The sequence below is a fragment of the Perna viridis genome, chromosome 2 (genome assembly GCF_037379345.1).
Source record: "Perna viridis isolate PV_CMFRI_1.1 ecotype Kerala chromosome 2, ASM3737934v1, whole genome shotgun sequence".
In the NCBI taxonomy this organism is placed as follows: domain Eukaryota; kingdom Metazoa; phylum Mollusca; class Bivalvia; order Mytilida; family Mytilidae; genus Perna; species Perna viridis.
Window position 1 is genome coordinate 58,579,502 of NC_142446.1, and position 13,936 is coordinate 58,593,437.

At 32.4% G+C, this 13,936-nt stretch overlaps 1 protein-coding gene across 2 annotated transcripts; it reads left to right on the forward strand.

Moving 5' to 3' along the window:
- Positions 1 to 4,864: 4,864 nt before the first annotated feature.
- On the forward strand, positions 4,865 to 11,903 carry LOC148626249 (uncharacterized). 2 transcript variants are annotated; one of them, XM_088570105.1, is made up of 2 exons: positions 4,865 to 4,955; positions 10,906 to 11,903. In XM_088570105.1, the coding sequence occupies exons 1-2, from the start codon at positions 4,900 to 4,902 to the stop codon at positions 11,888 to 11,890; spliced, it is 1,041 nt and encodes a 346-aa protein (XP_088426231.1). In that variant the 5' UTR covers positions 4,865 to 4,899; the 3' UTR covers positions 11,891 to 11,903. The 2 variants fall into 2 exon arrangements, with proteins under 2 accessions (XP_088426231.1, XP_088426232.1); XM_088570106.1 differs by having other exon boundaries at positions 4,899 to 4,955; positions 11,001 to 11,903.
- The last annotated feature ends 2,033 nt before the right edge of the window (positions 11,904 to 13,936 follow it).

The window sequence follows — 13,936 nt, forward strand, 5'->3', positions numbered from 1 at the left end:
TTTTTGCTCAGATTTACACAAAACTTGATTTCAAGTGGTGATTACCACCATATTTAAGTAAATATAGCCCTCAAAGTTAAATATTTGATATTTTTACTAAGTTTTCTACACTTTTCACAAGATAGGACATAAAATTCAGCCAAAAAGACCAATTTTCCATAATTTGGACCTATAACTTAAAAAAATGCATATTTTGAAGGATTTTTGTAGTGTATTCCTCTCATTGCAAAGTTTACAAGATCTTCAAGTAGTTTAAAGCTATTCCAAGAAACTTATCATTTTGCCATGGCCTCAGCTTAAGGCTAAAAACCACTAATTCCACTTCCCATAGGCTTCTATGCTAATTTCACAATATTCAATGGCTTCTCTGGACTTTACCTTAACTTTAACCTGCAGAGGACTATATATCAGCATGATTCTACATATGTCAGCTCACAATCCTCAAAATGGCATGTGGGGTTAGCAGACTTGCAGTGCATTTCTGGTCACCGGAAGTGAAGTGTCTGTAAATAGCATGGGGAATCCCAGTGTTTTCACAAGATAGGGGTATATTTAGAAATCATTATGGAGATTAGGCTTCACATCACAAGAAGCAAAATGCACCTATAAAATGTACAGAAATGTTTTTCCTTTCAGAAACTGTTTAAATTTTTTAAATGAGATGAGAACTTTTTTCACAGCACTATGAGGAACAGGGGTAATTTCTGCGTAGGACTATTTTTGCCTACGTTCCAAATGCTCATTGGTTGAATTGGTGGTCTGTAACCTTGAAACGTTGATAACATAAATTTCTAATAATAAAGTTCCCGATACATTAAACAACCAAGATAAAACCACGGATCTGCACAAATCCGGGAATATAGGTCTGTACTTCTACAGTTATTTTTTGGGTTATTTTTCCTTTCTGATGTTGTATACATAGAATAAATTATTTGTTGTTCGACATTCATTAAACCTTGAGAAAGAGAATACCCTTTGTTTATATTGCAGTTCAAAAATAAACAAACACATCTGGTTTCCCTAGAAACAACCCACTACCTATCCAATTCTTATTCTGTAGAATGATTGCTCTTGCTGTCTCCGTTCTAAAATTAACTTTGCATACTTCTATCACACCGATTTTATTGTCATTGAAAACGTGTGATATAGAAAGAATAATCAAGGGAACCAAGATTTTAGAGGAAATAAAAGAAATGTAATCCAGGGACAAAGACCAGACACAGACAAACACAATAAAGAACATAAAGTAACTAAAATAATACATAACAAAGGAACAAAAGTAAATGACTCCACTAAATACTGGGAGCATGGACCAGGTGCACCGGTAGGTGAGCGTCCTCTGCTTTTCTAGAACACCTACCGGGTTGATCATAAAAAGTCAAGTCCGTGGTAGACGGAAGAGAAAAGAAAAACTATGACATGTTGAACAAATCAGTTTTCATGGTGCAGATGGAAACACCGTAACGATCCATCAGTTCATGATGACGACAATAAAACTTCTGTAGTAATGATTTCAATCTTGTAGCAACATATCTCTGTTCCAGAAGTCTAATTGTAAGAAGTCTTGTACGATACAAAAAGACTGCGTAGTTCCGGCAAGCTTTGGCATAACGTATAAGCTGTGATAAGAAAAATACATACGCAGGTGCTGAAGGGATGTTGCCACAGCTGAAAGGAAAGTTGACAATACTGAATGAAAAGTCATCAAGTTGGAAATAACTATGACGTTCTACTAAATCCTTGAAATATCCCAAATCTAACCAACAGTAATACTTTGTGGAGAAGATGTTCGATTTGATTGCATCGACAACTAGCATTAATTGTGAATGCATCATGTACTTATAAAGTAAGGTGTACATGTATTCAGGTAGTGTTTTGCATATCCTGGTTAAGCAAAGATTCTTATTTTGTAAAACCATAAAGATTTGATATTTATCTAAATTATCCGCGTTGTCGCTGAAGTATTATCTCATAGGTGTAGAAAGAAATCTGCAATTTTTTTTGAATCCGTGAATATCACCAAGGGATTTGTCATATGTTTATCCATTATTTTGTATGTTTCCGGGCTTCGTTTGCTTGTCAACATGGCTTTTTGGAATTCACCCAGGTCTAAAAATGCAAACGTAACAGTAAGATTCCAGCCTTCGTCGTGCCATTCGTCCTTCAACAATGGTTGTGGAAATTTCTTTCTCAGTGTTTTTACTTTGAATGTAAAGGTTAAAAAGAAGGTGAACACAAGGATTAAGTGAACCACGCATTTTTGACAGTTACGTTTGCACCGTGAACATAACACTTCTCTGAAAAAAAAAATCGAATGAATAGACAATCGAAATATGACTAGGTATCATTTATTGGCTGTATCATATGGTTTATACCCGCGGGTCCGTTGTTTCTTCAGCGTACAATAGAAGGAACGTCTGCCCAAATTGACGGCAGAAACATAGCAGAATCGTCAATGTAGGTTACAGACCACCAATTCAACCAATGAGCATTTGGAACGTAGGCAAAAATAGTCCTACGCAGAAATTACCCCTGTTCCTCATAGTGCTGTGAAAAAAGTTCTCATCTTATTTAAAAAATTTAAACAGTTTCTGAAAGGAAAAACATTTCTGTACATTTTATAGGTGCATTTTGCTTCTTGTGATGTGAAGCCTAATCTCCATAATGATTTTTAAATATACCCCTATCTTGTGAAAACACTGGGATTTCCCATGCTATTTATAGACCCTTCACTTCTGGTGACCAGTACTGCACTGCAAGTCTGCTAACCCCACATGCCATTCTGAGGATTGTGAGCTGACATATGTAGAATCATGCTGATATATAGTCATCTGCAGGTTAAAGTTAAGGTAAAGTCCAGAGAAGCCATTGAATATTGTGAAATTAGCATAGAAGCCTATGGGAAGTGGAATTAGTGGTTTTTAGCCTGTATGTTGTCAAGACGTAATCTGAAAACTGTTCAACTGCACGTTACTTGGCATCCTCTGTAAAAATATCACTAACATCTTTAGGTTCAAGAAATGTATCAGTCAATTGCTGATCTCTCCACCGTAAAGCTAGATCTATCTTAGCAAGTACATTACATCTTTTAGGCATTTTTAGATATGTTCTTGACTGTCACGTCCTCTTGAGATATTTGCTGGTGAACTGGCACAAATAGTAGTTTTTTTTACGGGGAAAATAATTACGGCGCAATTAAACTACATTTTTTTTCTCTTCTTGGCGCCAATGGACGATACGATGCATACGATGACTCGATTGCATATAGAACTTAAACGATAATCCGTTAAAATTACAATTTTGAATAAAACCATTTAATTATGATCAGCGTGTTCTGAATTTCAATTTGGCACGTATGATTGTCCATATCAACGCAAATAAAAAGGGTAACAAGTTGACAATCAAACCAAATAAATACCCACGTTTTATTGACTTTGTCGCCCGTATAATTTGTTAAGTTCTCTAGCCAAGACAAGACAAGATTTATTGATAGTCTCAGACACATGTGTAAAACACACAAACATGTAATAAATAAGACAAACAACGCAAAAAAAAAAATTCGTTGCAAATTTTGTTCTTATTTCTACTCGTCGTTATCTATTGATGAAATATTCTTATTTTATTTGCTCCTCTTTGTGTTTAGCTTCAGTATAAACTACTAAAATCAACATGTATTCTTCATATATTTCAGAGAAAAATAGAAAAACGCGTGTAAAAAAAAAAATATATATATAATTTCAACGATACATTATGTACATGTATTTATGGTTGATAAATTTCACTCAAAGTTGACATCGATTGCACGGACAATTTTGTCAGCTGAACATATGATTATAAAAATTATGTACTAGCGCCAAGTATTCACTAATTAGGGAAAAGAGAACATTGGCATGAAGGTTATTTATTTATTTCCTAGAGGTTTTACAATGTTTTTAGGATTCCTTACAATGTCCAGAATAATAATAATAATAATAATAATAATAATAATAATAATAATAAGAAGAAGAATGGATGTGAAATTCAGCTTACTTCTTCTTAGATGTTTTTATAGCTTATTATATCTTTTTTCAAATAAATATCAGTGTAAATATAGTGGCTTATGGAATCTTTTTGTGCGCTAACTATAGATTAAATTATTAAAAAAGATTTAAAATGTGCTAAATAAGATTTATTTAGAAAATCGAAAAGTTGAAGACACTTCTCGTGAAATGTCTAATTATATTCTTTTTACGTTTTTTTATTTTTTTTCTTTCCTATTTTTGGGTACATTTTTATGTACGTAAGTACGTCAATGCATATATTTACGAAGTTGACAACTTGACAGTATAAAATATATTCGAAAACATCCAAATGATAAATATTTTATGTCTATTTCTTTCTGCGTTCGATCACCCCGCCGTTGTGCCCTTTCTTGTTACATTAAGTTATTGTCGACGTCATAAGCAGGACAGTTGAATTTGAATCTTCAAATTCTTTCTTGGCAAAATCAAGAAAAAGCGTTGGCACTCAAAGGGTCAATTTTACAAAATGCACCGTTTGCGAATAATTGTATATCAGAATAGTGCTACAAATTTGACTCTAGATAACTTATCAATTATCTGGTTTAATAATTCGTCATCCATGCACTTTGAATGAATACAAAACTCTTACAAACCAGGGGCGGATTCAGAGATATTGAAAAGGGCGTCCACAGAATGTCCAGAAAAATGGGGGTTTCAAATCTATTTGCTCATTCATTGTAATCTTCAGGTTTAAATTGTATCCTCATTTGGACCACAATATCCTTTGATGTATCCGGTCAGACTCACTATACTGACTACAAATGTATGACCTGATTTTACTATCAATACAACCGTTACCTTTTATCGGACTAACAGATAACAGAGTTCATAAATAACTATGACTCCAAGAAGAAATCTTTGTGCTTACGCAGGCAATGCTAGTCGCAAAACAAGGTAGTATTCTTGTGTTGTCAGAAATAATTTCTTAGTGGTTTTTTTTGGAAAATTAGCGGGTTTAAAAGGGATGGACAGCAGAAATTTTATTTTAGTCACATCAGATGGACTTTAAATCATTCCAGTTTACGATCTGGCACATTGTAAGTTATAACTCTTTTACTTAGAAGGAAACTAGGCTGATACATGTATTTTCGACAACGTTGTGAAAATCAAAACAAAATAAAACAAAAACAATATTTTTTTTTAATTTTGTTTTAAAATATTTTTATTTATAATCGTTTTTGAGTTAAAGATGTACAAAATTTGGCCACGCCAAAAAAAAAAAAAAAAACACAAACAAAGAAAAACTTTTTTTTATTGTTGATCCGATTTTTATTTTTTATTGATATTGGATTCCTTGTGAAAAAAACCCTGCCTGTGTTTTTTTTCATTTAGATTTCAGATATCTCTTACGGTTTTTGAATTATAAGGCAACAAATTGGCGACATTTTTGGTCGGGTGTCGGAAATTTTAATTGAATTTAAAATTTTGCGCTTTATTTTGTCCAAACTAGTTGTCTTGTCCACAATAAACTGTAGATTCTTAAGCTTTGGTGAGTCAAAAACTAATATTTTGTCCAAACTTGCCAAAACTTGCTATAACAGTATACAATTCTGTTACTTCCATGGCCGTGATCAAAAAGCAGACAAGTTCCTTCTAAGTTCTCTTAAAGACTGACATTATTTAATCAAGAATGTCTAACCACTGTCCTATCACAGCTTTTAAGGATAATTTTACAATTTTACGTCATTGAACTATATATGACAAATTCAACCCTTTGACTGCCAGAGTTTTCTCTAAGAGAGTGCCAGACGTATTTTCAATTATGTTTTCCGAGCTGTTGTTCTGTGACGTTTCGTCGTGCAACGGTTGTATGACGTTACAATGCTGCCTCCGATAAGAGGCATCAAGAGGGTGGAATGAATACCACGCACTTGTTTCCCAGTTACCATTTTTAAAAATTGCTTTTCCTTTGATTGAAAGTCAGAAAATATTGACAGGGCAGCTAAGCTAAACATTAAACATTAAAAAATAATTACAAAATGTGAACATGAATAAACAAAAAGCAAATGACACTGTCGACAGGGAATGACCTTTTGAAGGAAATAAAATCAATGCAAGAAAAAAGATACTACCTCACTTTACCTACATTTTTATAGGCTTTTATCTTTAATTGTACATATAAAAATTTATTCCCGGAAAAAATAACATAAAAAGGGCAGTGAGTACTATCAGACAAAAATGATTTCATGTAAAATGCTATTCAAACGATACATGTAAAAATAATAGTTTGTATAGTTTGCATCCAATTGTCTTTGCAATCAATGAAAAGTTTAAGAGGAGTTTCACCTTTGAGCCTCAAAATATATGAACAATTTTATCGAAAGATCTGCCCTTTGCAGGCGTACGTGGTCATAATTTTACTACATCGTACATACATTCAAACAAAACGCAAACTAAATATTGGAGGACAGACATGACACATGCATGGCGAGTCCTACCCATCACTCCTTATTTCTTTTTGGAGGGGGAAATAGCTAACAAATTAAGAAAGCATTTGACAGATTTTAAAATTCACACTATTTTACAATTGATTAAATTTCCAATCCATTTGATATACGGACAGACAATACCGATTGTGATTTTTTTTCGGGGAACACTTCACTTTTTTGTTTTCGCCAAAAGTGTGATTGTTGGAATAGAGGCGGTTAAGTTTGACAAAAATGAATATACAATGGTTAAAAAACTTTTCATTTCTATTGCTATCACTTTATTTGTGTCATTTTTTAGAATATAGAATTTACCTACATTGTTAATTTTATCGACTTATGTGAAGTAAGTTATGATCTGTGTATGAAAACCTATATCGGCCACTCTTTTTTTAAATTAAAAAAACTTCAAGATAATAAGTTGAATATTTAGATACAAGATAAAAAAGAGCGGACGATATCGGCCTCCTTATCTGTGTATTCATTGGTATTATTTTTTACTTTATTTTATCACTTTTAACCCCCCCACTAAACGACATTGAAACCACCTTGTTTGTCATTCCGTCCAATTATCTCGGCTCCAAAGTGATGGGTTTGTTTCAAAATTTGGTGTAGCTTTATAAAGATGTGACATACATTATAAGTAATTTTGGTTGATCTACGATATCAGCTTCCTGTTCGAGTTTTGCATGCCTAGAGAAATAAAATGCCTGCAGCTTTTTTTTGGGGGGGGGGGTGAAGGGAATAGGACCAGACGCGTGGCCTTCGGTTCCATAGAAAAAATGACAATAGAAAGATGGAACAAAAATAAAAAACAAAATTTTTTATCTAGCAACAGCTACAAATCAAATAACGGTTCAATTTCCATCTCAAAAGACAAACAATTAATTGGGGAAATGAGGTTCATGTTAGCAAAGGCTCATATATTTAAATAAATGCATGTACACTGTTTATTGAATTCATGTAACACCTTGTATAGCACTAAATTGTATATAAGCATTTCATTAAGGTAATATGTTACCGTAAATGTTTTAATTCTTATGGTAACCAGTACATGTAACAGCATAAAAGAAAAACTTGTTGACGTTAGCCCCCCCCCCCCAGTCATCCAGCCAAGGTAATTAAAAATATATATAATTGATTAATAACAAGGCTGGTGAACTACCAAAACTTTCCTTTATGGAACCTCCCCTTTTTGCCTCTCAATGTCACGTTCCGTCGTCACCAAGGGCTTGCTACTGTGACGCTAAGAAAACAACAGGTTTTTGAAAGAGCCGATGCATCGGCCCTCTGGCACTGAAAGGAGTACTACTTTGGGTCGATTATCGGCCCTGTGGCACAGAACTCGTTAAAAACTTCATAGTTTTAATTACTTATTATTGCTCTTTATATCAAACGTAATAATATAACAGAAAACATTTATCTTTTCATCTCATTTTTTAAATTTGACACAACTTCAGAATTATAGAACTAACAAAATGCATCAAAAAGGTCATAATACATAGGTTTGTTTAGCTTTTAATCTAGGTTTTAGGTGGTTTCCAAAGGAATATATTGTATTTTAGTCATCCAAGATGCCAAGAAATGTCATAAAATTTCCCTAAAACTTACATATCTCACAGCTTATTAAGTTAAATTTCTAAAGCCCTATTCCCATATTTATGGTTTTCAATTTTAATGTTTTCTAACTAGCAAAAAGTAACAACACAGTTCTAAATGCACCCAAACTATAGTTTTTCATTTTTTTTATTTAAGTGATTGAATTAGTAGCAGTCCTCATAGATTCTCTGGTTTGTCATACTTCTTTGTAGCTAATATATGTAAAAGATCTTAAGGTTATTTTAGACTTGCTACAAGTCTCTCTGTAATATGTATGTTCTTTTAAATGAATATTATTACTATCAACTATTTGTTTTCTTTTAAGTCGCATATTATCCAGAACACATATATTACAGAGAGTCTAGGGTTATTTTACATTCTGGAAATATTCTACAATGAAAACTTTTCAGTTTTTTAACATTTTATACATTTCATAGATGTTTTCCTTGTCAAAATGGTACATACACAATAAAACTGTGAATATTTACTTTTTATTTCCATAAATGAGGTTTTCAAACAATTTCAGAATCGTCGTAAAAGCAAAAATTAACAAAATATATTATACTATAGGTCTAAAGGTATTTAGTTTATAGCTTTCATCTAATTTTGAGAATTTTTAAGGAAAACAAAGTATTTTAACGGAGGAGGGTTGTGATCACGCTAAAGTACTTTAACTCCGCCGCATTTTATAGCGCCTGTCCCATGTCAGCAGTTTCTGGCCTTTGTATGTCTTATTTAGTTTTTTTTCGATGACAACGTTTCCCTTTTTGGCAAACAGGAAATTTGTGTTTTAATGTAAATATATACATGTAACAACCTATTTACGTCTACAAATAGACCAATACAGTGCAATATCCTACATTTATAGTATTATGAAAGTCATAGTCATAATGATCATACTGACATTTTTCTTATAACTTTTTAAGCTCCCAGTTTTTAGTGGAGTCCCAGTTGCTCATTTTCTTTTGTTGCTTTGTGTGTATGATATTAGTTACTTTGTGTTCTTTGTAGTGTATGTCTGTTTTCCATGTCTGGTCTTCGTCTCTGAATTGAATTCTTTTGATTACCGCTATAACCTTGGTTCCCTTGATTACTCTTTAAAATAAACATTTATATAAAATGCAAATAACTTCAAAAACTAAACTGATTTTACGGGCGACAAAGTCAATAAACGTGCATATTTATTTGGTTTGATGTTAACTTGTTACCCTTTTATTTGCAATGATATGGACAATCATACGTGCCAAATTGAAATTCAGAACACGCTGATCATAATTAACTGGTTTATTCAAAATTGTGATTTTAACGGATTATCATTTAAGTTTTATATGTAATCAAGTTGGTTCAATCCCATTTATTCAACTTTTTGAAATTTCAGGCAATGCAGGTAAAAATAAAAGTTGAATAAATGAAATCAAATGTAATTAAGAACAAAGGATTTTTAATTGGAGCTCGGGTTAGGTGACTATTGAAATGTGACTACTCCATAATAAAGCTTAGATATTTTTCAGGTTATTTTTTTTCTGTACATGAAGTAACATCGAGTGTGATACTTGTTTCTTTTCTCAGATTTTTTAGTATTTTTAATACACAAGAGTACTAATTTCGTATGTTAATATTAAGCTGTTTTTATTTGTTTATTCATTTTATGGTAAAGTATTTTTTTCATTTGTTCAGGAAATTTTTACTGCGGGTCTATTTATATCACTGTTCCACTTTGATGACACTTTGAGCACTTGAATATATTGGCTTGGATGGCTTAATGCAATAATAATGAAGTGTAACGAAAGCTTAGATTTGTGATACGTGATTTTCACACAGAATCATTAAAAATGATTGAAAGTGACAATTTTTCACATAAACTTTAATTTCAATAAAGATAATTACGAGTTTAATTTGGCCCAATTCCTCATTTTATAATAAATGAATTATCTGATTGACAATAACAACTCATTTTTTATAAAATATTGTATGAATGTTTTACACTTTAATTTTCATAAAATACTTTTATTCCATTTTTTCTTTTAAAAAATCCCATCAATTTTAGCATATTTTCCTATTATGTTGGAATAATACAGAAACTTATTTCTTGTCATTTTTCCGAAGACACCTAAATTAACCCCAAACTAAAGATGGATAAATGGGAATAGACAATTTTCAGAAGTTGGATAAATGGGAATAGACAATTATCAAAAGTTGGATAAATGGGAAGACACCATCTAGTTATTGTAACTCATATCAGAATGATACACAGTCTAAATTATATGACATGATTTTCACCTGAATTAAGCTAATACAATTTGTGACACGTGAAATTATGGTGAATTGGACCTTCAGGTGAAATTCATGGGAATTGTTCACATGAAATTCGTTAAATTTCATGTGAGGTTCACGTGAATTTCATGTGAAGCTCGATTGACATGAATTTCACGTGAAAGATATTTGCCTGTGTAAGTGTCTTCCTGTTTGTAAATTACAGGCCAAATTAAGGTGAAATCTTAATTCAATTCAATTCAACTCTGCTCATTACGCCAGTGGCCCGTGGAGCAGCAACTAAGTCCCTCCATTTTTGTCTGTCATTAGCAAGTTTCACTAGTGTCCCCATGTTTGGTTGATAAAGACATAACAACAAAATTAGTTAAAATAATTTTACATAACTAATTGTGTATGTGTTATTTTATTTTATTATATTTTTTTTTTCAAATGTTGGACAAACGGGTACAAACCAAATAACTAAATGATACAGCCAATAAATGAAATAGTCATATTTTAACTGTCTATTCATTCAGGTTTTTTCTTTCTTTTTTTTTTTTTTTCAGAGGAGGGTTATGTTTAAAGTGCACAAGTAGCGGTCAAAGATGCATAGTTTCCTTAACCCTTGTATTCACCATCTTTTTAATTTTCATATTCAAAGTAATAGCACTGAGAAAGAGATTTCCACAACCATTGTTAGAGGACGAATGGCACGACGAAGCCGGGAATCTTACGGTTGTGTCTGCATTTCTAGACCTGGGTGAATTCCCGAAAGGCACGTTGACAAGCAAACGAAGCCCAGAAACATACAAACAATGGATAAACATTTACAAGTTTATGAAAAATCCTTTGGTGATATTTACGGATTCAAAAGAATTTGCAGATTTCTTTCAAAACCTACGAGAGAATTCTTCAGCGACAACACGGATAGTTCAGATAAATAGGGAATCTTTATGGTCTTACAAAATAAAGCCTAATATTTCCAAAATCTTCGCTAAACCAGGATATCCAAAATACTACCCGAATACTTATATACCTGACTATACATGTATGACACATTCAAAATTAACGCTAGTTGTTGAGGCAATAAAATCGAACCTCTTCTCCACAAAGTATTACTGTTGGTTAGATTTGGGTTATTTCAGAGATTTAGTACAACGTCGTAGATACTTTCAGCTTGATGTACCACACGATTTCGATGACAATAAAATCGGTGTTACAGAAGTATACAAAGTTAATTTAAGAACGGAGACAGCAAGACCAATCATTCTACAGAATAAGAATTGGATAGGTGGTGGGTTGTTTCTAGGGAAACCAGATGTGTTTGTTGATTTTGAACTACAATATAAACAAAGGGTACTTTATTTTCTCTCTCAAGGTTTAATGAATGTCGAACAACATATACTTTTTTCTATGTATACATCATCAGAAAGGGAAAATAACCCAATAACTGTAGAAGTACAGACCTATATTCCCGGTACAAAAAAGGTGATTTGTGCAGATCCGTGGTTTTATCTTGGTTGTTTAATGTATCGGGAAATTCAAGATTAAAAATTTATAATTATCAACGTTTCAAGCAATATCACTGTCCCTTTGGCAGTCAATTTAGCATGGTAATTCCTTCTACATTATACTCATTTTTAAACGTCAGTAGAATATTGGAAAAAATAGTGAAAATTACGAAAATTGTACACGTATTTTAGCAAAATAATAGAAATTTATGACTTAGGAAATTTCTATAAATTGTTACAGATATTGAAACAATGTAACTGACCTGCCAATTCTCTGTAGTTGTAGTTGTTGTACGCTCTCGTATTTGTTTTACATGTATGGTACAAAAATTGAATACCGGAACGGAATATAAGATTAAGATCAAAGATATTCTTTCTTACATTAGATTGAACTAATAACTGGGGGTCAGAAACCACGAGTTCTTTTATCAGTTAAAAGTGTGCTATGATTTCATATTGATTAATCTTAACAAGTAACACAGTAAATTTGAGGGAATAGAGTTGACCTACCCTTGATTGAATGACTATTACCTAATAGTTACATTTATCTGGACATTTGACAAAACAATTCTTTCAGACACAGATTTAAATAATAGTTACTATGGAATAATTGAAATTTTGAATTTCCTGGTTAATTACTAAGGTGTTTTATCAGATAAATCATTCAATCTAGGAAAGACCAACTCTACTTCCTGAGGTCCACTATAGTGCTCCAAATGTAGGGGAAATGTATATGATTCAACGACCAATTGAAAGAAGTGAAATAAAATATTAACGGTAAATACTTTTACTGCTAAATAGAGCACACTTATTATATTTTGTATAGTTCATTGTCATATAGTAATGACATTCGTTCTAACTTTTATTAATTGTTGATTTTCCCAGACGATGTATTTCTGAAGTATTCTTCTATGGTATGTTCAATTCACCACTGAACCGTTTTGTTTGCATTTGCAATAATGTGTCAGATTTTAAAGAACGTACATATTCCTTACAGAAAAACTTTTGCATCAGGGTTATCGATATCACAAACTTCCTAAAAGTTTTATTTTTACCGATACAAAATTATGATACTAAAATAAAATATTACTTCCAGGTTCTTGATTAAGAATGGCATTGCTCACCCAGTTTGCATAAAAAGTACTTTCTTTCAAGCAAAATCCAATGGATTTATCAACAGCTCTAATTTATTCGTGAAAGATACGATTTTGTAATCATTGCCTATTCTTTGAACCTAATCCTCGCAAATAAGAGATATGTGACCCCTTATTACATCCCTACATAAAAACTAAGCCATTTTATAATATTAAGATATTTTCAAAAGCGTTTTATGTTGCTACTACAATCTCAGTCCGCTGAAATTGTTGTGACCGTTTTTTTTTCTAATGCTAGTAGTTTTGATGGTTTCCTCTCTCTGTGTAATGTCCTGAGCTAGCATTCAGTAACCGAAAACATTTTTGAATTGGCTCTCTACAATCTGTGTTGTGTGACTAGGTATTTCATGGAGGAAATTGCATGTATTGTTGAGTGAATTTCATTGTGTTTGTTTGATTTCATTTTTGACCTAACATAAAGGGATGGTTAGTCCTTATGAAATTAGTTCCAACACAGACTTTGTTGATCATTAATGTGTCGATTTTTTTGTCATGGATTTATTACACCACAATATCAGACCTTGCTTAAAGTGTGCTTATACTAGTTGAAGACCTCACGGGGACCTCTGAAGATGTTTTAGATTTAAGTCATATATACGCTGCATGGTGCATTTCTAACGTTTCCCCATTATGACGAAGCGAACCGCAGTGTACATTTTTGTCTTTGTATTTTCTATCAAGGAAAGTCCGACTTAAATACATCGGCACATAGGTTTAAAAAGGGGGCAGGATCAAAGTGATACTGTATAAGCTTTCTTAAAGTAGCATAAACTAAACTAAGCCACCATTCGAACTATAATATCAAAAATACATCAACATATGGGTAAGAATGATCAAGGGAACCAAGGTTATAGCTGTAATCAAAGAATAATCAAGAGAACCAAGGTTATAGCGGTAATCAAAAGAATGTAACCCAGGGACAAAGACCAGAC